The sequence below is a fragment of the Protopterus annectens genome, chromosome 13.part0, assembly GCF_019279795.1.
Source record: "Protopterus annectens isolate FY-2018-M chromosome 13.part0, PAN1.0, whole genome shotgun sequence".
NCBI classification, from domain to species: Eukaryota; Metazoa; Chordata; order Ceratodontiformes; family Protopteridae; genus Protopterus; species Protopterus annectens.
Window position 1 is genome coordinate 463,935,964 of NC_056747.1, and position 26,415 is coordinate 463,962,378.

Consider the following 26,415-nt stretch of genomic DNA (forward strand, 5'->3'; position numbering starts at 1 on the left):
CAATGCCCCATTTGGCATGTACCTCACTAGACACTTGCAACAACTGGAGAGGCAGCAAAGGTACCTCACCAAGAGGATCCTAGGCCTTAAACACTTGTCCTATATGGACAGACTCAAAAATAACTCCAACTATTCTCTGTCTCATATCACCTACTTTGAGGTGATCTCTCCTTGACTTACAAAGCCATATCTGACCCAGCCCTGTTAGAAATGCTACATCTAAAGAAATCCCAATCCCTCCGCACTACACACTCCAGAGACCTCAACCTCATTATCACAATCAACAGAACAAGTTGGAGGGACAGGTTCATAACCCAGAGACTGCCCATACTATGGAATAGGCTTCCCATACATGTCAAGCGAAGTGCCTCACTAGCCCTCTTCAAGAGCAATCTTGATGAGTGGATGGGAAACAGAAAATTCACCCCGGGATCACTCTATTGGCTCTACTTGACAGAGGCTCTGGGAACTAAGGTTGGGTGGCACAATGCCAGGGTAATCCTATGGGCTAGGCTTGTTAAAGGCTCCAGGGCCATTAGCCTAGTACACACCTATGAACCTAAGCAATGAGGGCAGTCCTCATAGTGTTACAAGTTCTACAGCACTTCCTTCCCCAGGTATGATCTCTGTCCAAACGGACAGTAGTTCATTCGTCTGGTATATCAACAAGCAAGAGGGAAACCAGTCATACCCTCTTTTCTGAGATGCCATGAGAGCATAATAATGGATGATGTCTTCACAGTGCTTTCTAATCATAATACCCATACTAGGACAAACCAACCTTCTAGCCAACAGGCTGAATTAATGTATTCTGATGTCTCACAAGTTGTGTTTCAGTTCCTTAATAGTGCAAGTAATTTTTTGCTGCTGTGGCCAGTCTTGCTACAGTATTTCCATTTCCTCAGTTAACACCAAGTATAGGAGCTATTTTACACTAATCCTTCCACAGGGACAAATGCCCAGGGATAGTCTAGTCCATAAGTGGGCTTCTGGACTCATTTGTGCCATCCCTTCACTTCCTGTAATGATAAAGTTTTTCAGAAATCTTCTCTGTGGAAGGTCTCATTTGTGATCAGAGCCCACTTCTGACCCACTCAAGTTTGGCTTCTGATACTCTGACCTCATGTCTAGAAGCAGCCCTATCTATTCAATCCTGTTCAAGAACTATTGTCCCACATCTCTGGCAAACCTCATTGGGACATATCATCCTAGAAACTAGCCACATGATTTATCTAATTCCACTGATGAAAGGAATCATTCTTTTTCCCACAAAGCTGAAATCCACTCTGCTTCTCAGAAAGATACAGTTTAAAAGACATACAAGAGTTAGTGGGAAATACAACAGGGCCTGGACCATTTTCAGACCCACTTCCATAAGTCTTACAGTTCTTAGTCATCTTATTTGATTCTGGCTCTAGTTTCTCCACTGTTGAAGTACAGTAAGCCATTTTCAGCTTTCACCAAGGCTTCAATCCCACCTCCTTAGCCTCCCAGAAAGTTTGAAAAGCCCTTCTATAAATGACCCTGTCGAGACCTGTGAAAAATCCTTTTCCACTATGGAATTTGAACTTTGTGCTGGATACCTTGACTTTTCCATCTAAGCCTGTTCCTTCTTGTAACATAAAATACCTTTCCTAGAAGACCTGATTCCTGGTTACCATCACGTCAGCCAGAAGAATCTCTGAATTACGTATGGAATTCTATAAACCCCCTTATCTGCTGTTCCATAAAAACAGAGTTTCCCTAAGAACAAATCCCTCCTTTATGCCAAAAATTGCTTCCAAGTCAACCCTAAATCAGAATATTCACCTTTCAGTGTGTTTTCTCCACCCATTCCAAATGACAAGTTACTCCTTCACTCCTTGGATGCTCATAGACATCTACATTTTTGCCTATATTGTACTAAAGATTTCAGGAATGACACCCAACTTTTTGTTTCTTACTCTTCTTCAACGATGGATTCCTCGGTCTCAAAAATTACTCTCCCCAGATGGCTGGCTGATTATTTTTTCACATTTATTCCATCAACAGCAACACCAGAAAATACGGTAAAAAACCTAAATAGCATTCTACAAGAGTTGTAGCAACTTCCATGTTCCTTCATTGATGATATATGAGGTACAGCAACATGGTCAGCAATGCACACTTTTGTCAAGCATTACAAACTGGACATGGTCTCAAGGTCTAGAGCATTTTTGGATTCACCATAATTAAATGTATTTTGTTATGATGCCTCCCTATAATATCTAGTAGCTGAGGATTCTGTCCCATAAGTTGAGGCATATGGGCAGAATAATGTAAGATACAGATATGTAGTTAACATAATGTTAGATGTTTGTTATTCTTAGTCCATCCACTTTGACATCCTGCCCACTTTATCCCTCTAGATTGTTACTTCCTACCTTTCCAAAATGACCTAAAAGACCTAATCCTGACGTCTGTTCTTCAGTGTGATTCTACAGTTTTTTTCCTTCACATATATTTCTTGCTTTGCGGGGCAAACCTGATCTAAGGACTGTGAAGGGACCCTGGTACATTATAGGAGAAGAGGGGAATTCAAGCTCTGAAGTAAGCAGAAAATGCCACCAGCTTGGATCCACCATAAGGGTGGATAACCCATCAGTTGAAGCTGATGGAGTAGGAATAATGAAGGTCAAGAGTTATGGTAATTACATAGTTTTTTCATATGCTACATTCAGCCATCCAGATAGCTAAGCATACCATTGTGTGGGTGTGCTACTATGGATACTGCTTTTAGGGCAGCTACTACTATCCCAGTCATGAGGAGACATGCTTGGTTAAGGCTTCAGTCCTTAATGTTAAAGCTGAATTACTAAATGCTTCCTTAGACAAAGACTTATTTTGGGAATCCTTTTGCAGAAATGTTCAAAAAGATGGATAAAAACATATGCAGGGTGTAAAACTATTTTTTCTGACTCCATTACCTAATTCTCAAAGCTAAGACAGGACATTTTATAAGCCACCTAAGTCCAGGCAACAAAAATTCAGGAAAGGTTAGTTTAAAAGATGGTATGCAGACCCTAAAGGAAAGACCAGTGGATCACAAGTATCCAGTTCTCAAAGAATCTATTTCTGACTATCATTATCAAATCCTCCTCCTTCCCTCCCCACCCAAGCCTACCTCCTCAGAAAGTTGCTGGAAAGCTCTGTCTTTGTCTTCTACTTTGGGAATATATCACAGCAGGCTCGTGGGTGCTATACATCTCATAAAATGGCTATAAAGCTCAGCGGGCATCCCTCCCTATAGCATAAAGAAAACTACAGATTCTCAAAGAGTAGTAATACCTCATTTATCCAATCCCATTACATTTTTCCACAGGGATAGAACCTCTTTAAAAACAAACTCTTCATTCATACCCAAAGTGGTTTCAAGCCATCAGTCTCCAAGTTTTCTACACAAAACATAAAGAACAGGATGAAAGGCTTCTGCATACTCTGAATGTGCATAGGCAGCTCAGGTACTATCTTGATAGAACTAAGCCCTTTAGAAAAGCTGATCATTATTTATTTCTTATCAAGAAAAAAATTGGAATACCCTGTGTCTAGACAGACAGTTTTCAGGTGGGTGCTCTCTACTATTGCTTTTTGTTATTTTCACTATGGCAAATCCATTCCAGACAGTATTAGGGCCCATTCTACTATGACCTTGTCTTATTTGATGGCATACTGGAAGGGGGTGAACTCTAGGAGCATTCTAGAGCAGCTACATAGTCTTATGTTTTTTACACAGCATTACAAACTGGGATCCTTTTCTAGGTCCAGAGTTAGTTTTGCTAGGACCATTCTCCAGGGGCTCCTGGATCTGTAGCTTGCCTCTCCCCAGGTTGGATAGGCTTCATACTTCTCAACCTTTCAGTGCAAGAAATCTGGATAAAGCTTAAAGTAATGGGGAGAGGGGCAAAGGCCAAAAAATATGGATAGACTTTAAATATTGTTCTTATAAACTTAGAAAGTTGCTAGAATAACAGGATTTGTGTCAGCATGCATTTTTCTGAAGGATATGAAGTCTGAAACTCAAACTTGTGTCATTATTTTCAGTCCTTGATGATTTACCAGAAAAGCACAAATTTTATTTGGAACAGTCCAAAAAGGGTTGAGGTAGAAACTTTCAGAACAAAGGAAATAAAGCAAGGTCTCTTACATCAGATATTCTATATTTGTGCAGTTGTAGGGTTGTGATTAGCAAAGACAAAAATGAAGGAACAGTCTTTTGCCATACATCTAGTTTACATGCAGTTTGAGTTTTGTGCTTTGGAATTTAAATGGATTAGCCAGAAAAATTATGACTCAGAACATAAAATCACTGCATACTTGAACAAGAATCATAGCAAACTTGAAGTAACAGTCTGTTAGGCCTAAAGTATCTCTTTAAAAATTGTTTCTCATTAGTGGCTTGTGAAGTACAGAAGGCATTTTCTAGCAACCACTGGCTAGTACAACTGAAGGTTTCAGGTAGAAATAACGTTCAGACAGTACCTCATCTCATGTGCTGAATTCTCCTTTCTAGTTCACCACTCCAACAGGGAAATGTGTCTTCCAAACTACAAATCACTTCAGATTCAGACACATGAACAGCTGGACCTCTCTGTTTCCCTCCCCTGTCTCAGTAACCCCCCCCCCCCCAAAGACTCCTGTGGAGCTAACTGCATGAGTCTTTTTTACTCTATGACTTTGTTTCTGAAATTGTGTCTGTGATCAACTCAGACAGAGCTTTCTCTCCATACATCTTATTCTTAACCTTGCATAACAAGAAATCTGGACAAAACTAAAAATAATGGGGGGAAAAGACCTACCGACAGGGACAGATTTTAACTATTTTCTAATCATATAATGTTGTTAGAATAATATTTGTATTAGCATGCATGTTCTGGAAGAGATGCTGTCTGAAAAGTAGACGTCTATCATTATTTATAAATTGCAGTCCTTGGTGGTTTGCCAGAAAATCGCACAATTTTAAGAGGAGCAGACCAACAATTTGAGGATAAAACTGTTTCATTCTGCAAAAATCTGGACAATTGAGAAGTATGTTTTCCTCAAGTAATATGCAATGTCTTAAAAGAGTCAGCCTCCCACAAAACCCTAGTATGTCCTAATTTCCCTCCTAGTATTATATACCTAACTCCTAAAATTTTTTCTGAGTAGTGTGTCTAATGGATCTAACTACCTATCAGTATCACCCAGTAGGCTCTCCCAGTGGTGAAATCATGCTAAGTTAAATTCTTGATAGATAACTGAGAGATAACCCATCCTTCCCTGGAGATAGGAAAGTAAAATTCATGGCCTTGTTCCTTCAGACTTGCTCACTTTTGAATCTGTCAAATTATAGTCCAGTAACTTCCATTTGGTATGATAGTGCTTGAATTCCATCACACACATTCATACTTTGCATTAGGTAGGCAGTGGTCCTTATCTCCAGTGACTTCTCATTTCAAGGTTGGTTGCTTTTACTTCAGTTATGATTTCCTGCAAAATAGTGTAGAGATTTTATCTCACTCCAGCTTAATTCCATGGACCTAACAGTAGATGTACTCCTTGCAGTTAGCAGCTGTCCTGTTGTCATCTCCGTTTTAGTATGACACCCTAATTATGGTCATACAGCAGATGCATCTTTCCATCTAACTTTTTTTAAACAAAAAACATAGGAAATCATGCATTCATATAAATGAAAACAAACAATATTGACATAATTATAGTTGCAAACATACATCACAAACCATATTGACATAATTTTAGTTGAAACATTGTACATCATTTATTATCTGTCTAGTAAGTGTCAAGCGTTACATAGCTCATTAAAATCCTACCTTCTTTTAAACCTCATTCCTCCTCTGCATATATTGTTCCCACAATTCCCATTTTTTTCTATATAATCTACTCCTACCCTTTTCGACTGCCAATCATTAGCGGACCAGAGTTCCGCTGCGGTGACCCCTAACCGGGAAAAGCCAAAAGAAAAACAACAACTATATTCACTACTTCTAGTAAAGTTGGTTTAGACTTTGATTTCCATTTTCTAGTAATTGTTTTTTTGGCATCCACCATAATTGGACTCAGTTTGTCCTTACCATGTCTAAGCAATTCTGATTCTGTGCAATAGCTTAAAAAAATTATTTCCTTAGTTACACTAATTTGCTTACCCGGTATCTCTGACAGAGCAGTCTGCATGGAATTTTTAAAGTCTGCCAACTCACTACATTCTCAGAAAATGTGTTCCTAATTACCTCTTTCTTCCCCAACACACCTTCAACATTTGCTATCTACCCAAGGAAAAATTCTTTGGAGTCTACTTGAGGTATAAAAATACCTACGTTAACACTTCAAGCAAAGTAGCATTCCATCAAACTTTGATTTTTGACAGACTATTTATTTGAAAGGCATGCCAACCATCCACTACAAAACCTCTGGTGTCTATATTTTGGGATGGAGAGGACCTTTGGCATCACAGACCCAAAGACTAGCTAGGTGAACCAGTGGGATTGCAGTGGCTAGGCTTCAAAATGCTTAACTGGTCTATTGCCTAGTAGCAATTTATTAACCTATAAATCTATAAACATGAGTATAGTACCATATCAAGCCATTAGAGCATGAAGTACATCTTAAAGTGGCTGGATTATTGGAAGCCAGGATAAACACGTCTGTACAGCCAAATCTGCAACCATATGATAAATCTGATTTCAGGGTCAAAGACATTCATTTTACATGTTTTTGAAAACATTGCAGATTCGTTGCAAATGTCTCTATAAAGCATTCCCTCGACGGATTCCACTGATGAGGAATTTCATAAATGACTTCCACACTGTGTAATTTTACCATTCATTTCCCTATGGAGTATTCTCTTGACCTCTGATTAACTTGTTTTTGCCTAATATGTTTTGTACCCAATCTGCACCTTCTGGATCACTGACAGTGATGCCTTAAAGTGACTCTGATGCCTAATTTCCGCCATGCCTTCTCTCTCTTTCTTCTGATTAACAAAATACTAATAGTGTGTGGTGGGACAAAACTTCCTCTTTTTCAGCAACAAGCTTCCATGATAATTGTCTTTTCACCCATTGATCCCACCTTGCTGTAAGGAACACTGTTAAATGGGGAACTTAAACGCCTTCCTTCCATGGCTTAGTTGTTAAACATTCACAGCATTACTGGATTTAAGCCTTATCATTATGGTCTTTCAGACTGCTAGAACTTCAACTGATCCATCTTGTCATTGTGGTTATGTTTAAGTAAAAAAACAGTATATTTGGTTAATGGTTTCATAAGTTCTTATTACGCTTGCAACCAAAGGAGATAATCAAGAAGCTCAGTCACATCATTCAGTACTGATGGGAGACTAAAAATGTTCCCCCATTAAGCTGACTTTTTCCATAGATCCTTGGTGAACATTTGTGATCACCATTCAGTCATCCAGACTGGTTTTAAAGGTTGCTAGGGAAGTACTCTGCTTGGCAGGTAAGGCAGTCTCCTCCAGAAATGAGGGAGACATTGGGTTATGTATCTGCCATACCATCTTGTGTCATGGATATGATAGTACATGTCTGGGTCTCTAGAACTGGCATTTCTTTTACCAGTGGTTCTGTTTATGTGAAGGAGTTCAAAGAATGCTGGTCCATTCATAGCAAGGAATGTTAAGCAGAGATTATCTCTCAGAAGTCCTTATGACGCCAAGTGCAAGGCAAGGCTTTTAGTCTGTCAGAATAGCTAGTAGTATTGAGACCTGAGATCATTTTGGTGAAGAACCATTGAGGCCTCTCAGGCTGGTTTAGGTTAGAGCCAGGACTTATGTCACAACATGTAGTTAACATCATAGATTAAGCATACTGTTTTTGTAACACCTGGCTATGATCTTGGCATGTTGGGCATTAGCTGGCATATTCTTCAGGATGAAGGAAAATGTGATTAGGTCCGTTTTCATTTACTTCTGTTTCCTGACTCCCACTAACATATCTCTTATGATTACCTCGGGACTTTCTTGTGGTATAGCTGCTAGTGCTATTATGTAACTTCAAACAATCTACAGATATTCTACCAAATCAGGCTATATTATACATATTTATTGCCTCTTCCAAATGGCATTTTTGATAAGAGGAATGTCTGGAGTTCCATAAATTAATGTTAAACAAAGTTGGTGTTGGTTCTTACTATAATTATGCATTTTTTTCCTGAAATCATTTTCATTTTCTAAATGTTTGTAGCAGTTCACTTAAGCACTGGTTCAGTAGTTGTGATAACTCACTCTCTCCTTTCCATTTTGTCTGATTATATTCATGTAGTGTTTTTGGGGAAGCAAGGTGCATCTTAGCAGAGGCAGTGTGCTCACTCACTTTTCCTTCACTTTGTCAGGTTACATTGATATCTGTTTTGGGAAAGCAATGTGTACCTTGATTGAGGTGATATGTTGACTCACTGTCTCCTTGCCTTTTGTCTGCTTCATTTTATGTGTTGGAGTGAAGCAGTGTGAACGTTGGCTGAGGAGATGTGTTGATTCACTATCTCTTTCCTTCTTTGCCTGCTTGCATTTATGTATTTCATTGGGTGGTGGTCAGCATGTGCACCTGAGCTGTTAGGATGCCACAACCAGCTGGGTCACTAGGTACAGAAAAATAAAGGTAAAGCATTATTCTGAGTTATTTTGCTTTCTTAAAGTTGAAAAAAAATTCCTCTGTGCAGTGAAACTGTAGCATGCTGCTTGCTGCAGCAGTTACATCATCATAGATGGAAAGATTCAACACTTCAGCCGTGACCACAAATACAGTTTCATTATTCATTTATGAAGTTCTAATTTAAAACAATGCAGATACTGTACTTCTGCACCATCGGCACCTGTGGATCATAACCTTTAGCAGCTTGCACCTGGGGCAGCACCTCCTTCTCCCTACTGTAGTGATGGTTCTGACAGATGCATTTGCATTTGCCTGTGGGCTTAAATCATTTATCTATGAGGGGTGATGTTGCTCCAGCCCTGTTCTTAGCTGATCCAAAGGCCTACTACTAGAACAACGAGAACTGTGATCTAGAAAGCTTAGCTCTGAGTATTAGCTGAATCTTGAATGGGTTTAACTGCTGTGTTCCCAGATATTAACCAAAGATCTTTGCTTTTATAGACATTTGTTTTGAGCATTGCTAATGGAGTATGTTGATACATTCTCTTCTTTATCTGGGTACTTTTTCATTTTCTCCTTATCTCTGTGATTAGTCTTGTTTAGCCTTATCAGCTATCTTCTGAGACCAAGCTAGATTGCTGCATATGAAATTTGTAGCAAGTGTTTATAGTTCATATAGAATGCAGAAAATGACTATAAAGACTAGGGCCACAGTTCTGTGTTCCTCATGATGATGATGATGTACCCAGTAGATCTCAAGCATTTTAGTTGCTTACCATTATGCATTGTTCACTTGCGTGTCTATCTTCTACAATATTCATGGTAAAATGCCATACATGGGGCATAAGCCAATTTCATGTGCTAAATTTTACCTTGATATCTACTTCCAGACCCATTCTATTGCTAAAATTGACAATTTAACTAAATTTAGCAGTGTCAATGGCTTAGGAGATAGCCCACTCAATTTTTTAAACAATTTTTATTGAATTTTTATAAACAAAACAAAGAAATCTGTGCATTTAAACAAATTGAATAAAGCAAAACTATATACAACACAACTATTTACAATGCCCATAACATACAAAATTTACAATGTATATGTTACATGTTATCTAATAAATTCTTTAGTTTTATCCATAATTTCTTATGAGTTACTTTTGTTGATCTTAAATCAAGGGTAAACAGTTCTCTTTTACATACAGATTTGGACAGTAAAATAAACTAAGAAAAAGAGAGGATGTTTCTACTTTTCCATTTATAATTTTCCTTGCAATTGCAAGAAGAGACCAGAGAAGATGCACTTGTGTCTTTGTAATATGTACTGGTATCGGTGCATTAAATAATATCAAAGAATCTGAAATGTCACATTTGTCAGACCACAAAGCCTTTGAAAAGGACTTAAATTCTTGCCAAAAGGTTTATCTGTTTTACATTCAAGAAACATATGTGCCCAGTCAGCACACAAAGTTTTTTTCACATCTCCAACATTTATGAGTACTATTATGTGAGATCAATGCTAATTTATGAGGGATAATGTAGCTCCTATGGATAAACTTCCAAGTGGAAATTTTCCAAAAAGGAGATGAGGTTGTATTGTTAACTGATTTCAATGTCAAGGCTCTATCAGAGTCTAAAAATTTAGCTTTATTTAATTTTTCAATATAACTCCATAAAGAATCTTCTGGTATTTGTAAGTCTGCTCTTAATGTTTTGTAAATCTTAGGTAATGAAAAGCCTATGTTGTGGTTTGTTATATTCAGTTCACAGAAAAGAGAGATTAGTTTTGGATATAATGAAACATCAAGCACTTGATTTGATTTGAGCTCGTTTAGTAGATGTTCTCTAAAAATCTGGATATTTAACCAGTTATTTTGATTCCAATTATACCTAGCCATAAGGCTATTTGTGTCATATATATCCATGCTACCAATGAATTGGTGCCAATATATTAGGCCATTTTCTTTCATCACCATTAATTTCCCTCTATTAAATGAATCCAAACATTTTCTTGTCAATGCAACCGGAAATATTAAGAATAAGAGAAGTCTTGCCTTATAGTTACTATTCATTATCTTTTGAAAGTTGTTTAATATGTAGCTGATACAATGAGAGTATCTTTTGATTCTATTTTCTTTAAAAATCATGTCTTTTACAAACAAAAACATCTTATCTGTAAACAAGTCGTTTTTATTGTCTCATTAAGGTTAGAAAGCAATATAGTTTCATGAAATTTCTTCCAGTTTGATGTATATGTATTACTTAACCACTGACTCATTATATTAAGTGTAGCTGCTTCAGCATAAAGTTCTAGATTCAAAATGCAATGCATCTGTTTTATCACATTCCCTACAATGTCAATCATATCTTATTCTTGGTTTCTGCGGTGCCATAAAAATTTAAACAGAAGTGAGTTGAGTTGTTTTATTAATTTATTTGGAGGTCCAACTATTATAGACTGAAATAGGAATAACATTTTTGGTAAAATACACATTTTTATTAAGGATATTTTTTCTTCCATAGAGAAAAACATTTTTCCCCACTTGCTTAAATGTTCCTTAACCACTGTTATCAGGTTATTATAATTCGAATGTATAATGTCTTTCCAATTTGTTTTTATCTGCACACCTAGATATTTAAAGGTGTCATTTGTCCAGTTAAAATTATTGTTTTTTCTAATATGGTGCTGATTTTTTTTTAGCAGTATAGTTTTTGTTTTGTTACTGTTAAATTTTAAGCCTGAGATTTCTTCAAAATTTTTTAGAGATTTTACAATATGGTGGATTGAATAATCTATATTCCCAATAGTTAACAGAATGTCATCTGCGAAAAGTTGTATTTTACAAGAGTGATATGAATTAATATCAAAGCTAACAATATTAGTGTCATTTCTGATGTAGTTGGCTAATGGTTCCACTGCTAAGGCAAATAATAGGGGTGAAAGTGGGAGCCTTGTTTGGTTCCTTTTAATATTTTGATTTGAGTGGACAAGTAAGCCCCAATTTTGATGTAAGACACTGAATTTTCATACCGATTATTTATTAATTTTATAAAATCAGGCGAAAAATTAAATGATTCTAGTACTTTATATAAATAAGGCCAAGTAATAGAGTCAAAAGCTTTGTCCAGATCTAAACTAATGATGGATAATTCTTTCTTTTTCTTATTCACTAGATCTATTAAAGATAAAATTTTGATGACATTGTCTTGAACTTTCCTGTTTGATATGAAGCCTGTTTGATCTTCTGCTATTAATTTTGGCAAGAATTAGTTTAATCTTTTAGCGAGAATTGAGGTGAACATTTTATAATCAACATTCAACAGAGATATAGGGTGGTATGATGTTACTAGATTGGGATATTTGTCCTGCTTTAAAATGGGAGAGATTATGGCATATTTCCAAGAGAGGAAGCAATTTCCAGACTTTCTAAATTCCTCAAAAGCTGCTACTAGAATTTTTAGAGTTTCATCAGGAAGAAATTTATAAAATTCACCAATAATACTGTCTGTTCCTGGGGCCTTATTGCTTTTAATGTTTTTAATATTTTCCTTAACTTCTGTTAGTGAGATGGGTTTTATCAATTTGATGTTTTATTCATTGGTTACTTTCTTATTAACATTTTCAGTCAGAAACTTTTCTTTTAGAGTGTTGTTAGAATCTGAATTAGCATTGTTTAATACTTCATGATGAGATCTAAACATTTCTAAGATTTCCTTTAAGTCTGTTACTTGCCTATGTTTGTTCCTTGTGTTGTTAGTAAGTTCTTTTATATAGCTTGTATTAGCTGAATTTTTTGATTTAACTGCCAATCTATGCAGATTTTTATGTGTGCAGAGTATGATTGTAGCTTAAGCTTCTCAAGATTTATAGCCACTTTATAAGTCAATATTTCTACATACTTTGCGTTTAATGTTTTTAGTTCAGAGTTTGTATTTATATCTTTGCTATTTAAATTCTTTATTAGTGCATCAATTTTTGTTTGTGATATTATTAGCTCATCATGCCATTGTTTATTTTTGTTTAAATACCATTTTTTATTTTACCATAAAGATATGATTGTAACGAATCCCAAACAATAGTCTAAGAAGTCTCATTGTTGTCATTGATAGCAAGAAATGACTTAGTTTCATTTAAGAACCAAGAAATGACTTAGTTTCATTTAAGAACCAGTCTTTAAACCCATTGAGTTTCACAATGTAAGCAGGTAACCTTTGCCAAGCTATCAGATCTTTAGGACCAATATTAATCTTGAATAGAAGAGCATTGTGATCTGACAAAGGGCAAGAACTAATTAAAACGTCATGAGTTTTAGAAATTAGACTATTAGAAATTAATACTTTGTCAATAGCTGTCTGTGTTCCATATCTATACAAGTAGTGTGTGTAGTTTAATGATTCTGGTTCTTTTATATCATATATGTCTGAGATTTAAAGATTTAATAAAATGTTTTAGTTTTTTAACTGGAGCAGACAATTTGAAGTTATCATTTTTGGTCGTATCCTTTTTAGTAAGAATACAATTAAAATCTCCAGCATAAACTATGTCTCCTTTGGCTTTAATAGATATTAATTCTAAATATTTATTAGCAGTTCCTGCACCGATACCAGGGATCCAATATGTACTAGCTAAAGTGATGTATCTTTTATTCAACTCTGGTGCAACTAAACATAACATACCATTCTTCTCTGAAAAAGTGCCTACTATTTTGGGCAGTGGTAAAGATTTGTTCCATAGTATCATAGTGCCTCTTCTGTTGGCATGGAAATGGGATTCCACAAGTGTTGTGTAACCGTTGAAAGATATTCTAAGTCCTTTTTAATAAAGTGTGTTTCTTGTAGAAATGCTCTGTCTATTTTATTCATTTTCAAATATTTTGATAGACTTCCTCTTTTTATGAGATTGTTAAGGCCATTCATATTTAAGGATAAACATTTATATGTATGCATTTATAAACAAATGTCATTCTTAAAGTTTGTTATGGGCTTGAATTTAAAACAAAACTTAACTAATGAAACAAGTATAACTATGCACAATTCTAAACATGGAAAGAGAGATTCCTGGTTTGATGAATGCATCATCCAAACCACCATCTTCACACCCTATGACTCTCGTCAATATCTATCAAGTGCTTTTGCCTTCATTTAAATACTTATACTGATTAAATATGAGAATAAACCTTTTAACGGTATAAATATGATTTGATTCACAATAACTAATGTCATGCAAAAAAAAAAAAAAAACGTAGCATAGCTCCATACAGCATATATGAAAGTGAAATAAATTAAATTCTAACAAACAATAGGACTTTATGTTGATTAATCTGACTGAAGTCACTAATTATGATATCTCAATTCCTAATACAAAATAAAATATAAAGAAATGAACATAAATAATGATAATAATAGTTTATCATGAAACTAAACCTATTATTTACATTTATGAAAACTTTCTGCATTTGTCATAAAGTAAGTGTAAAATAAAGTGTCTGATATTATATCTAAAATTCTCATCCTTCCCATCTTTTCTTCCCTTTCTTTTGTACAATATTAAGGTATCCGATTTATGTTATTGTATAGTCCTGCATTTTATTGATCTTAAAAAGCTTTAAGAATATCTCATTAAATTTCCCATCCCACATCCCTCTCCCCCTCCAGCCCACTAAATTTTGATGCTGTAAGATCAGAAAATTGTGGGTTCTTTTCCTACAGACAGTGTTTGGATTAATTTTCCAGGACTGATACTGCAGTGCAACATGTGGGGTGGTACTCCTGAGATGCTATTATTCAGATGAGATATTAAACCATGGTCCCATCAGCCTAAGCTGGAGGTAGGTCAGGTGAATATAAAAGATCACATGACACTTTTTGAAAAGAACAAGGCTATTTTATGTAATACTTTGAAAAGTCTAGGGATCGCTTTATATATTGCCTTTTTTATTCATAATATATACACAATTCCAGTATTAACTGCACATCACATATTGTTCATAAAATAATTACAATTCTTTCATATTTTACACATGTAACTTTCTTCAACGTATCCCTTTACCCCTCCCTTTTTGCCAGAGTTTCTGTATTCTCTTTAATACAGTTTCACAATCCCACATTATATGACAGTCCTTCCTCTCTACAATTCCTTATTTCATAACATTTTAAACAGACTTTTCTATTGCACTTCTTTATTTTCCATATAATATCATATACATATATATTCTCCTAAAACAAATTGAATCATAATATTTTTTAATGTTCTTTCAAAATATTTTTTATATGTCAGAAAACATTCTCAGTACAGTCTTTAACTTTACAAACTTTACATTGCTTTTCTTATTGTTGATTATATTTTATTTGCAACTCCTCTGGTACTTTTCTTAAGAGTCTCCACAAAATGTCTGAAACCTCCCAAACTTCTTTAAATATTTCCAGTCTCTACATTATATTTTTCCTATGCAGCTTTCTTGTAAATTTCTTTATGATACTCTGTTAATATTTTAATTATTTCTTCTGGCTAATTCATCACTGTCCCTTTTTTATTCCTCAACCTATTCATTTTTAACTTTAGCATATTTCAAGTGTTTTCAAAAAAATATTTTATTTTTTTCCTTCCTTTCTACAAGCATTTTGAATGATTATCATCTTTTTTTGTTTTCTGCTTATTATTTTCTATAATTTCTTTTTCTTTTCCCTTTTCACTCTTACCCATTTCTAATGTCTTCATCTGCCTGTGCTCATTTACATTTGTGTTTTTGTTACTTCTATTTCTCCTTCTCGATTTTTGTGTGTGTGCGTGCATATATATATATATATATATTTATACACACACACACATACGCTCACACACACACACACACATATACACACATACATGCATACACAGTCTTATATTGTACTCTACCTCATCCAGCACTGTGACCATGTTTCCTAAAAATCCCTCATTGTGCTGTGCCCATAACATAAAAAAATGTCATTTGCTTTTTGACATATCTCTTACTAATGTCTCTTGTCAACCTTTTTAAACCCTTCCCTTCTATAATTATCTCTTTATTTTCCTGTGTTGTTGTACATATTTCCAAATGACCTGTAAAATCTGCCATTTTATTCTAGTCCATTGTATCTCATGCAAGCCATTACACATCAGTGTTTGTCTTAATATTTCCTCTGATGCATGTATAATAGCTCTTTCTTCATAAATGAAGTCTTCCATAATTCATTACTCTTATGTTTTGTGTTATTTTTCTCTGTCATTTTTTCATAGGTTGTCTTTTAGCTTTTCCCGGTTAGGGGTCGCCACAGCGGGACTCCCGTCCGCTAATGACTGGCAGTGGATTTTACGGTGCTGAGTTGCCAGCCCAATGCCCAGCCTTCAAAGAAGGCATGCCCATCCACGCATACACCTACCTGCATGTCTTTAACATCACTCGACCGTGGGGAGGACATGCAGACTCCACACAGAAGGAGCTCCAGCCGAGAATCGAATGGGAGAAGCTCTTGCTGTGAGGCAACAACGCTAACCACTGCACCACCATGGTCTTGAAATCAACCACAACTAAGATATCCATGTTAATTAACCCAGACAGTTTAATTTCTTCAAACATTCACATTTTCTCCTTCTGTTCACTTTTTTCATCATCGTTACATTGTAACATGCTTATCCTTTGCTTCTGAATGAAATGAAAACAGTTTCAAGAGAAATAAAAGTGCAGAGGACATGTGACAACATGGACAGATGCAAAGCACATACATATCATAGAGATGCTTGCCATGATCAAGGCACTCACCTTTCTGAATCATTTTAGCTCTGCAGGACCTGTTCATGTGGAACATCAACAAGCAAAAGGGATCCAGGTCATACCATCTTTGCAGCCTAGCCATGTTAGCTTGGGATATAGCACAGTTGTGTGGCAGACAAGCTGAGCAGTACTACTCTCATTAATGGAAACTGATCAGGGGCTTCCAAGATATGATCCATCTGTGGGGAGCTCCTCACAATCAACTGGCATGATTCTGTTCCAAGACCCCATGCAAGAAGGCCTGGAACGGATGCCTTTTTTTTCCTTGGACAAGAATGTTCCTATATACTTTTCCATCCTTTCCACTAATATTCAGGGCAATTCTGAAGATTCAGAGGTAATTCCCCAAGATTATTGTTTTGACTTTTTTTTTTAGCCCAGGCAACCGTGGTTCTCCCTTTTCCTGGAAATGGCCAGGGACAATTACCACAAGCTTCCTCACAGACTGGATATACTCACACAGAAAAGGGACATTTGATGCACCCCAACATCAATCATCTTCAACCTACTGCCTGGACAATAGGTTCCTAATTCCTTTTAGGTAGCTGTTTACTGAGGATATGAAACAGGTAATAATGGAGGCAAGAAAGCCTTCTACTAGAAAATCATATATTATCAACTGGAAAAAGTTTTCAGAACTGGCATTCATTCAAGGCTAGTTGTTCTCTAGTTTTACAATACTTGTGTGAGATACTATCATATGGCCTTTCTTATCCCTCTATCAAGGTTCATTTAGCGGACATTTCAGCATGTCTGCTCACGGATCCTCCCCTTTAAATACAGTCTCATGTCAAAATGTTCTTGAAACGGGCTTTGCATAATAGGCCTCCAAGAAAACTGGTGGCCCCTCCTTGAGATCTTAATTTTGTGTTAGAGAAGCCAACACTTGTTCCATTTGAGCCAGCTAATTTGGCTGACTTGAGGTTCTTAACATAGAAAAAATTTTTATTGATTGCTATGACCTCTGCAATATGGGTATCTGAGTTGCAAGCTCTTATGGTGAGTAAACCCTATCTCATATTCCATAGAAACAGATTTTCTTTCAGAACTAATCCTTCTTTTATGCCTAAAGTAGTATCTGAGTTTACTTTAGGCCAAACTATCCATCTCTACATTTTATTTCCTGAAGCTAACAATAAGGGAGAAAGGATACTCCTTACCTTGGATGTCCACAGACATCTCATGTGCTATCTTGACAGAACTAAATCTTTCAAATTTTTCGATCACTTGTTCATCTCTTGTGAAGGTAAGAAAAAATGACAACCTGAGTCAAAACAGACTATTTCCAAATGGGTGTCTAAGACTATTACCTTTTGTTATACTCACTATAACAAAACGATTCTAGGCAGGATCTGTGTATGATATTGCAACTCCCAGATGTGCATTTAGAGTTGAACAACACTCGTTTATGGGCATTTAGATTTTGAAATGTATGTTTTTGGTTTGCATAGCTTCATTCAGATTATTTTTGTTCCTATTATTTTTGTTAGCTACTTTCTACATTTTAACTGCGTGGATAACTAAAGACTTACAGTTTTCTAACTCTCGGTTTATCAGTACTTACCACATCAGAAAATGCTGTGAAAAGATACCTTAAAAGCAAAAGATAAAAATAAGATAAATAGGATACTGCTGCTCTGGAACAGATCTCCCATCCACATTAAACAAAGTTCATCCCTGTCTATATTCAAGTACAACTTGGATCTGAGGATGGTAAACAGAAAATTTATGCCAGAACTGCCCCTCTGGTACTATTGGACAGAGTCAGATAATAAATGCTTTATCCCATGCATGGGTCCCCTCAAATTATCTATGATGTGATCCCAGTTATTCTCATTGTGGGTAACATTTAATTATCAACCATGGGATGGGTAAACCCAGTCTTTAACCAAATGGATAGGTTAATTTGAGCACAAAAAGGGAAACTGCCTAGGCATAAAATGGCCTGGAAGTACAGCTAGCCTAGTACTTACCTATTAACCTATAAAAGTTGCCCAGAACAACATAACAGACAAGTTGCTGTGGAGGACAAAGCTTACTACTTTCTTGACCACATTTCCTTGGCTTCCATATTATAGTTTGCCAACTCTGAACTGCATATCATGGGAAGTTTAACCTTCGACTACAGTGACCTTGGGTACAAGCTTCAATCTCTTAACAGGAGATCTGCTTGACCCTACAGAAGCCAACTCAATGAAGCCCACTTCATGGACCACAGTTTACTGAAGTGTAGTGATTCTCTTTTTCCAAGTCTTTGCAATCTCTAAGTTGCTTCACGTAAGTAGGGTGGTATGGGAGTACAGCTCCCATATTGGGGGAAGTGCAAGTGTACTTGTCCTGTCCATAAAATAGCTACATACATGCTACACAACTCCTTAAGTGAACAGAGAGAGCCTTTGCTTGTTAAGTTTTATTTTCTGCATGTTAAGAAACCCAGAATTCAGTGATGTGTGAGTTTGGTAAATAGTGGTTGATGAGCTGGGCTTCAGTAAACTTACGTACACTGCATGTAAAGTGCATTGGGCAGTCATGAGTAATGAGCAAATGAAGAGTTGTCCACTGCATGAACACCCTGTGGTTAGAACCACCTATTCGTATTTAAAATTAGACAGTATTTTATCAGTCACACGTACTTGGTTAGTAAAGTGTAAATATGTGTGAAAATAAAAGTCATTATTGTTATTCTATATATTACACTTTTTTTAAGTACTGCATATATTATTATCCTTGAGAAAAAATGTTTCTGACAATTTGTGTGCAGTGGATTCCATGGATTGTTTAATGTGGTAATTATTAGACAAGTCCTCCTTATGTATGCAAAAGATTAATACACATTTTGATATGTTCCAGAATGCTGGTATTGTATACCATTAACTGTATACTTTTATTATTTCAGGAGCATTGAAAGGTTCAAGGGTATGATTTTAAAATGATATATCTACACGAAGGCAAAACTAGAAATGATTTGTTAATTTTAGATAGCTTCTTAAAATCTAAAGTTAGGTTGTTTTATATGTTCTCATTTATATGAAAATTAATAAAACGATTGCTTTTAAAGCCAAAATGTAAAGACCGTCTGATTTTTAAATGTAAGATAAGAGAGCTATATTCTTTGAAAACATTTTCTTCATATTGTATATCTAAATAATTTATGGCTACAGTGAAGTAGAAACTGATGTATCACATTTCTGAAAAGTTTGTATCATCTGTTACCTGAAAAAAGTAATGATTGGCTAGAATTGCACCTTGTTTTAGATGAAGAGGTGATTGGCTAGCCTGATAGCATTCTGAGCACACCTGGGTTTGGGTGTTCATTGATGGTAACTCATAATGATACTGTTGAGTGCTACTTTTGAGAAACTCATATTTTTGTTTCTGGACTAGCTGTTCACTTTTGCATAATAGATGTGTTAAAGGAAACATCTAGATTCAATTGGCAACTATGGCTAGGAAGTATCTATTCATGACTCTGTGAGTAAAAAAAAAATCTGTACTTATAGTGTATAGTGAACAGCCTTTAATAGCTTAATAGCTTGTGATAGATAACAATGACTGTTAGCAAGAATGTCTACTTATGCATGTGGTAACAGTTTTTACCAGTCATTGGAGATTTATTCCAGAATGTATCCAAATCTGGTAAGGTTAACAATCAAATAGATCTTGAAGAGTACAGGTAATGCACAGTGCCATCTAGTCACCTCTTCTTAGCAGTTTAATTAGTGTCGTACAGTATTGTTCTGGTTATTTGTTAACCTTACTGTCTTTTCTAGGTCTGGTGGTGGGCTCTATATCATAGACAGCATGCCTGATCTCCGAAAGAAAAAGCCCATCCCTCTAGTTAGTGATTTGGTGAGACTCTGATAATATTTTCTCCACCCTGTCCCCCCACATCCTCACCATGCATACAACAGACTGCTGATGTTTCATCGGATAACCTGTCAGAGGAACTCTTGATTGTGCTTGAGCCTTTGCACGCTGTTTTAACTTCATTTTTTATTTCTTTCTCTTTTGTGTTGTCTTGTTCGTCTTTTTTGTTTCTTTTTTCTGTTATTTTGGTTTATTTTTGTAATCGTAGGGGAGCAGCGGTAAAATTTCTGCGTAGCATTGACAGCATGCCTGATATTAAGCCACGGCGCAAATCCCTCCCATTGGTCAGCGACCTGGTGAGATCATCTTTAAACAGCTGCAGTTAAAGAGACAGCATCTGATGATATACTAATGTGCCTGTTGTATTATGTTTGGGTGCGTGTGTGTGCCATTGTTGTTATTTTATATGATATAAAAGCCATTTATTTGCAAAACTACTTTGGCTGCAGTGAAGAAAACCTAGATCTCATTTTCAGCTTTACTAGAAAAATTCCATTCTTTATATTTTCAGAATTCATATTGAATAACAGTGCCGTTCCTTGTTCTTCAAAAAATGCTGCACAGAGTTATATTAGTTTTCTACTCATAAAGTCATCAGATAGTAAAGGATATATGAAAATGTCACCTAGTGATTAACTTCAGTCTGTATATCTTTTACAGAGCTACTTCACTGAAAAGTTTAGGAATGGTTCATGTGCCTGAATGCATGTATATGTATGCATGTGTGCGTGTGCATAAGCACATTATCATATGCCTAATATGACTTCACTGATATCCATGCTGCTTTATAAATGAAGCAAAGAAATATGCTTGCCTTCCATATACCTGTAGTACCTTTCACTCCTCTTCACAGTTCTATGAGCAGTGGCTATTACTTTTTGTCACAATACAGCAATATAGATACATTTGTATTCTAGATGTGGGACAGTGTGAGTAAATGTCAACATGTAGTGTTATATGAGAACCGAAACTTCTGTTTTTGGATTCCAGTGTGTGAATGTTGCTATAGCTGTAGAATGCTGTAATGTACATGAAAATTGTTATTATTATACAGAAAATTATACTGAATTGTTAGGAGTTATGTACAACAATCTAATTTTCAGAGTACACTGTAGTTTTATGACACTAAATGTAGCTAGTTTTGTTCACCTTCAAATTTCTAATCACAGCCTAAAGAACTAGGTACAAAAGGCACAATGCTGTTATCTGCTTTTTAAAGTATATTTTTAACAGACCATTTTAACTACTCACTGTCTGTTCTGAATTGGAGACTTGGAGTGTATGCGTGTTCTATCCCATAAGCATTGTAATATTGTTATAATTTTTAATTTTCACCTGCAGCCTCAGTAGGTTTGTAAACAAGGATGCTGTCTCTTTAAGAGAAAAAAAAAGAGAGAAAAGAAGTACTTGCAGTCGCATCTCTGCAGGCTTCAGGTCCGTCAATGCTGTCGGATAGTAATTTAGCTTTAGCTCTGTTTTCCTATGCACAAGCAGGACTCGACCCCCCCCCCCCCCAATTAAGCTCCTTAAGGATCCTCTGACTTTTTCTGACATCTGCTACATTGCAATCAGTTTCTTCTTATAATGTAAATTATTTTGCATTATACGTAATATGGGGAACATTGCATACATGCTGATAACTGAAATATTTTGATTACATGAAATGCTAGAATAAATTCTGAAAGTTGTCAGAACTTTCTGCATAATGATACAGCCATTACTCATTTTGCAGGTAACCTGAGTGTAGTAGACAAACCTGTCAGCCATCCTCTTCCAAAATCATAGAATGAGATCATCAAAAATCATAGTAAAGGGTCAACATCATAGCACAAAAAATGTGCTTATTTATAAATTTGTGCTCCTGGAGTGTGGGGCATAATTCATAAATTGCACAACTGTTGCTCTCCTGGAAGGCACAACCTGTAAAATTAAGGACTCGTATAGTTCTAGTATATAAAATTAGACAGAGAGGTAGGAAGACTGTATTTCACAACTTGGATGCAATACAGTTTTTTCATGACCTTGCACTAATTATTCTCATATACACGGAAAGGGATTCAGGAATCTGGTGATGCAGTTAATCTTTGCAAACATGATCCCCAGTCTTATTTTTTCTGCTGTGTATTTCTTTGTAAAATTTTTTGTGAATATTTCATTCTGCAACTGACTAAAATCAGTATGTAACCTCTCTGCTTTTTGCTGCTTATGAATAGCTCCAGCTAGTTTTGGTTTGCAATGCAGTATACATACACACACACACACACACACACACATGCAAACTAATTCTCTTTTTCTCTCTCTCTCTCACTCGCACACTCACTCACACACGTGTGCACACACACACACACACACACACACACACACACACACACACACACACACACACACACACACACACACACACACACACACACACCTGGGAAAGGCTGGCACAACTTACCCACTTTGCCACCTCCACCCAGACTATAAGGTAAAAATCCAGTGAGCAGGTAGCACTCAATACACAAGTTTAATACACCAAACAGAATCAATCACAGTTAAGCACTTTCATTTTTAGCTATCATCAGAACCGTGAATGAAACATTCAAAACACACCAATTAAATACTGATAAAAAACACACACCCCTCTGTTATTTACCCATCAGTAATCGGAATAGACACCAACCTCTAAGGATATTCAATTCTTTATGAAATGGGTAACCAGTCAAATAGCTGACCAATGACAACCTTAGAAATAAAAATTGCACCAATCAAATTGGTGTCCAATAAAAGCCTTGAAATAAAAATTTAGCCTATCAGCATTCAAAGTGAAAAAAAAATGCCATGCTGTCAACTATACACAGTGAATAACTTTAAACCAAAGTTAAAGTCTGGATGCTCTTAGGTTTAATTAAGTAGTGATCAAAATTGCTTCATTTAAACTGGGAAAGTTACTGGTGTCTAAGTGCAATTGCCAGTGGATCTTCTGATGTAAAAGAGAATTACGCTAATCCCCTGAAAGTCTGAGGTTTCAAACCTGTCTAATATGAAAAATTTGAACTTAGAAAAGTTATTACAAAGATAAGACTGTCTGGTCAATGTACTCTTGTCATCTTTTCTTAAAATACTACAAACATGTTGATAAATCCTTCTGTTAAAAGCATTACTTTTGCCAATGTAGAAAGCTGAACATGTGGTGCATCTAGCCAGGTACACCACTTTGTCTGACAAAATATTTCCCCTTGGCCATCCACTTGGACACTTTTTCCAAAATGTCATTGTCATGATCAGTGTTGATGAAAGAACATCATCAACAGCGACCACATCTGTAGGTTAAAATTGAACCATTATAACACCCCCTCGGTGGTCTCTCTACCATGTTTTTAAAATTAGATTGGTGTTCTTAAAGGTAAAAGTAGGTGGATCCTTAAAAAAATGCTTTAAAGCTCTCATCCCATTGAGAAATAAATCAGTTTTTTGATACAATATTGCAAATACCGGAGGCTTCCAAGGAATAATGAAGTACCATGTTATGGGACATAGAAAAAGAAGAATGTATATCCTCCGAGAAGCGGGTGAGAAGTCAAGATTCCCACACCAGGGGTGTAGATACTACCTCTGGACTACATTCTGGTTGCTTAAATCAATGCAACAGTCATTAATACTCTCATTCGGGGTAACTTCCTTGAATTAATTCATCCCATTTTTCATTATAGGAGCATATTTGCTATTTCTTTCATGTGAGACTTCCTGATAATGGAAATCAACTAAGGAACAAGGGTAACCTTTCTCGAGGAACATGTTCTTAAGAATATTAAATGTATTTATACAAACATTGTCATCTGAAGTCAGATGGGAAACCCAGATAAATTGGATTTTTAACACACCCCTTTTCCCCTTTTCTGATGAAAGGTGATTACTTTTAAAATGCAAAAAGCTATTACAGAAGGTTGGTTTCTGATAAATACTAGTAGCAAAAGAATCTTGGTTCCCGCAGAAAACTGCATATCCAAATAATTAATGCAGTCTCCATTGATGTACTAAGTAAATTCCAAAAAGGATGTATATGCTTGCCATTCTGAAAAAAAACATCAAATTCTTCCTGACTACTTGACCAAAAACAAGCATGTTGTCCAAAAAATGATAGTAGGCTACACAATGCTGAAATGAATTAATCTTAAAAACCTTTTCAACTTCCCACCATAGTAGGACAGCATTTGCAAAAGTGGGGGCACATGTGGCCCCCATCGCAACTCCTTTTAGTTGCTTATAATATTCCTCCTCAAAGAAAAATAAGTTATTACTGAGACAATCTTCATATACTCCTGGATGACCGTGGCTTTGGTATCAAAGACCCATACTTTCTAATCACATTACTAAACCAGTAAAGCCCCTGTTCATGTGGTAGGATCCACCTACTTTTATCTTTAAAAAACAATCTACTTTTAAAAACATGTTAGAGAGACCACCCAGGAGTTGTTATAATGGTTCTATTTTAACTTATAGATGTGGTCTCTGTTGACAATGCTCTTATATCGACACTGATCTTGACAGTGAAATTTTGAAAAAGTTCTCCAAGTGGATGGTCAAAGGGAGATATAATTGTTTGTCCGACAAAGTGATGTACATGGCTAGATGCACCACATATTCAGCTTTCTACACTGGCACAAAACTAATAATACTTTTAACAGAAGGATTTATCAACATGTTTATAGTATTTTAAGAAAAGATGACAAGAGTGTATTGGCTAGATACACTTCTCTTTGTCATAACTTTTCTAATAAGTTTAAGTTTTTTATATTAGACAGGATTGAAACCTTAGCCTTTTCAGGGGATTGGGGTAATCTTCATTAACATCGAGAGATGCTCTGGCAATTGCGCTTAGATGCCAGTAACTTTCCTGGTTCAAATGAAGCAATTTCGATCAGTACTGAATTAAATCTAAGAGCATCCATACTTTAACTTTGGTTTAAAGTTATTCACTGTGTGTAGTTGACAACATGGAATTTTTTTTCACTTTGAATGCTAACAGGCTGAATTTTCATTTTCATGGCTTTTAATGGACACCAGTTTGATTGGTGCAATTTTTATTTCTAAGGTTGTCATTGTTCAGCTATTTGACTGGTTACCCATTTCATAAAGATTTAAATATCCTTAGTGATTGGTTTATATTCTTGAGTTACTGATTGGTAAGTAACGGGGGGGGTGGGTTATCAGTATTTAATTGGTATGTTTTGAATGTTTCATTCACAGTTCTGATGATGTCTAAAGATGAAAGCACTTAACTGTGATTGATTCTGTTTGGTGTATTAAACTTGTGTATTGAGTACTGTATTTTACAGGCCACTACTGGTTTGTGCTGTTCAGTTTTTCAGACTGTAAGGTAGATACACTGCCACCAGAACACCCATAGCCAGCTACTCTAAGGCTCTTACCACGGTACCCAATTACTCTTAGTAAAATTAATACTTATACAAATGGTAGTGGTAATCAAGCAGCAAGACTTTTAGGAATGTGGAGGTGGAGCCATAGTGTCACTAAATAAATATAAGTGCTCTCAAAAGTTAAATATTTTATAAAGGACCAGCCACAATGACAGGTATAGATATATTTAATAATAAATAAAAAAAACATGAAAATACTGAATATCTATTTAATTCACAGGAAATATAAAAACAAAACAGCTGGAAAGACTCAGACAGATACAGAAAAACAATATCTAGCTAATCTCCCTATAGTTTCCTACATGACTGAAGAATTACTGTTACCTAGTTACTTACTAAAGTAAAGCAAGATGAAGTTAGATGAGTGTCTCTTGTCAAGTCTAATAACAAAGTGCTTCTATCACATCTCCCACTAGTATTCAAATATAATTTCCGTGCTGGCTACAGAATGACTTCATATCTAGTCACCTGACTCTGTGGTTCCCACGTTCAGACCTGTGAGATAAAATCTTTATGGGCTAAACCAGGTAATTTAAATTTCAGGCTATGTTTCTTAAGGTTAGCTGGGCTGAGCTTAACCTCTTCCCTTCCAGTATCCTCTATTAGAATATATACATTTAATCAGTTACAACAATATAGTCTGACATACATGTATATTTCTTTTCTGTCTGGCAGGATGCACTGTTGATACATTTTTAACACAAGCAACTTTACAAA

The 26,415-nt window shown here is 35.9% G+C and overlaps 1 protein-coding gene across 1 annotated transcript in view; it reads left to right on the plus strand.

Annotated features, from left to right (window-relative positions):
* The window catches only part of UNC13A (unc-13 homolog A), a 5,702,976-nt gene that overhangs the window by 3,714,282 nt on the left and 1,962,279 nt on the right, over positions 1–26,415 (plus strand). Inside the window, exon 13 of the mRNA XM_044054109.1 lies at positions 20,179–20,257. Within this exon, the coding sequence (XP_043910044.1) occupies positions 20,179–20,257 (79 nt within the window). The remainder of the gene's footprint in view (positions 1–20,178; positions 20,258–26,415) is intronic.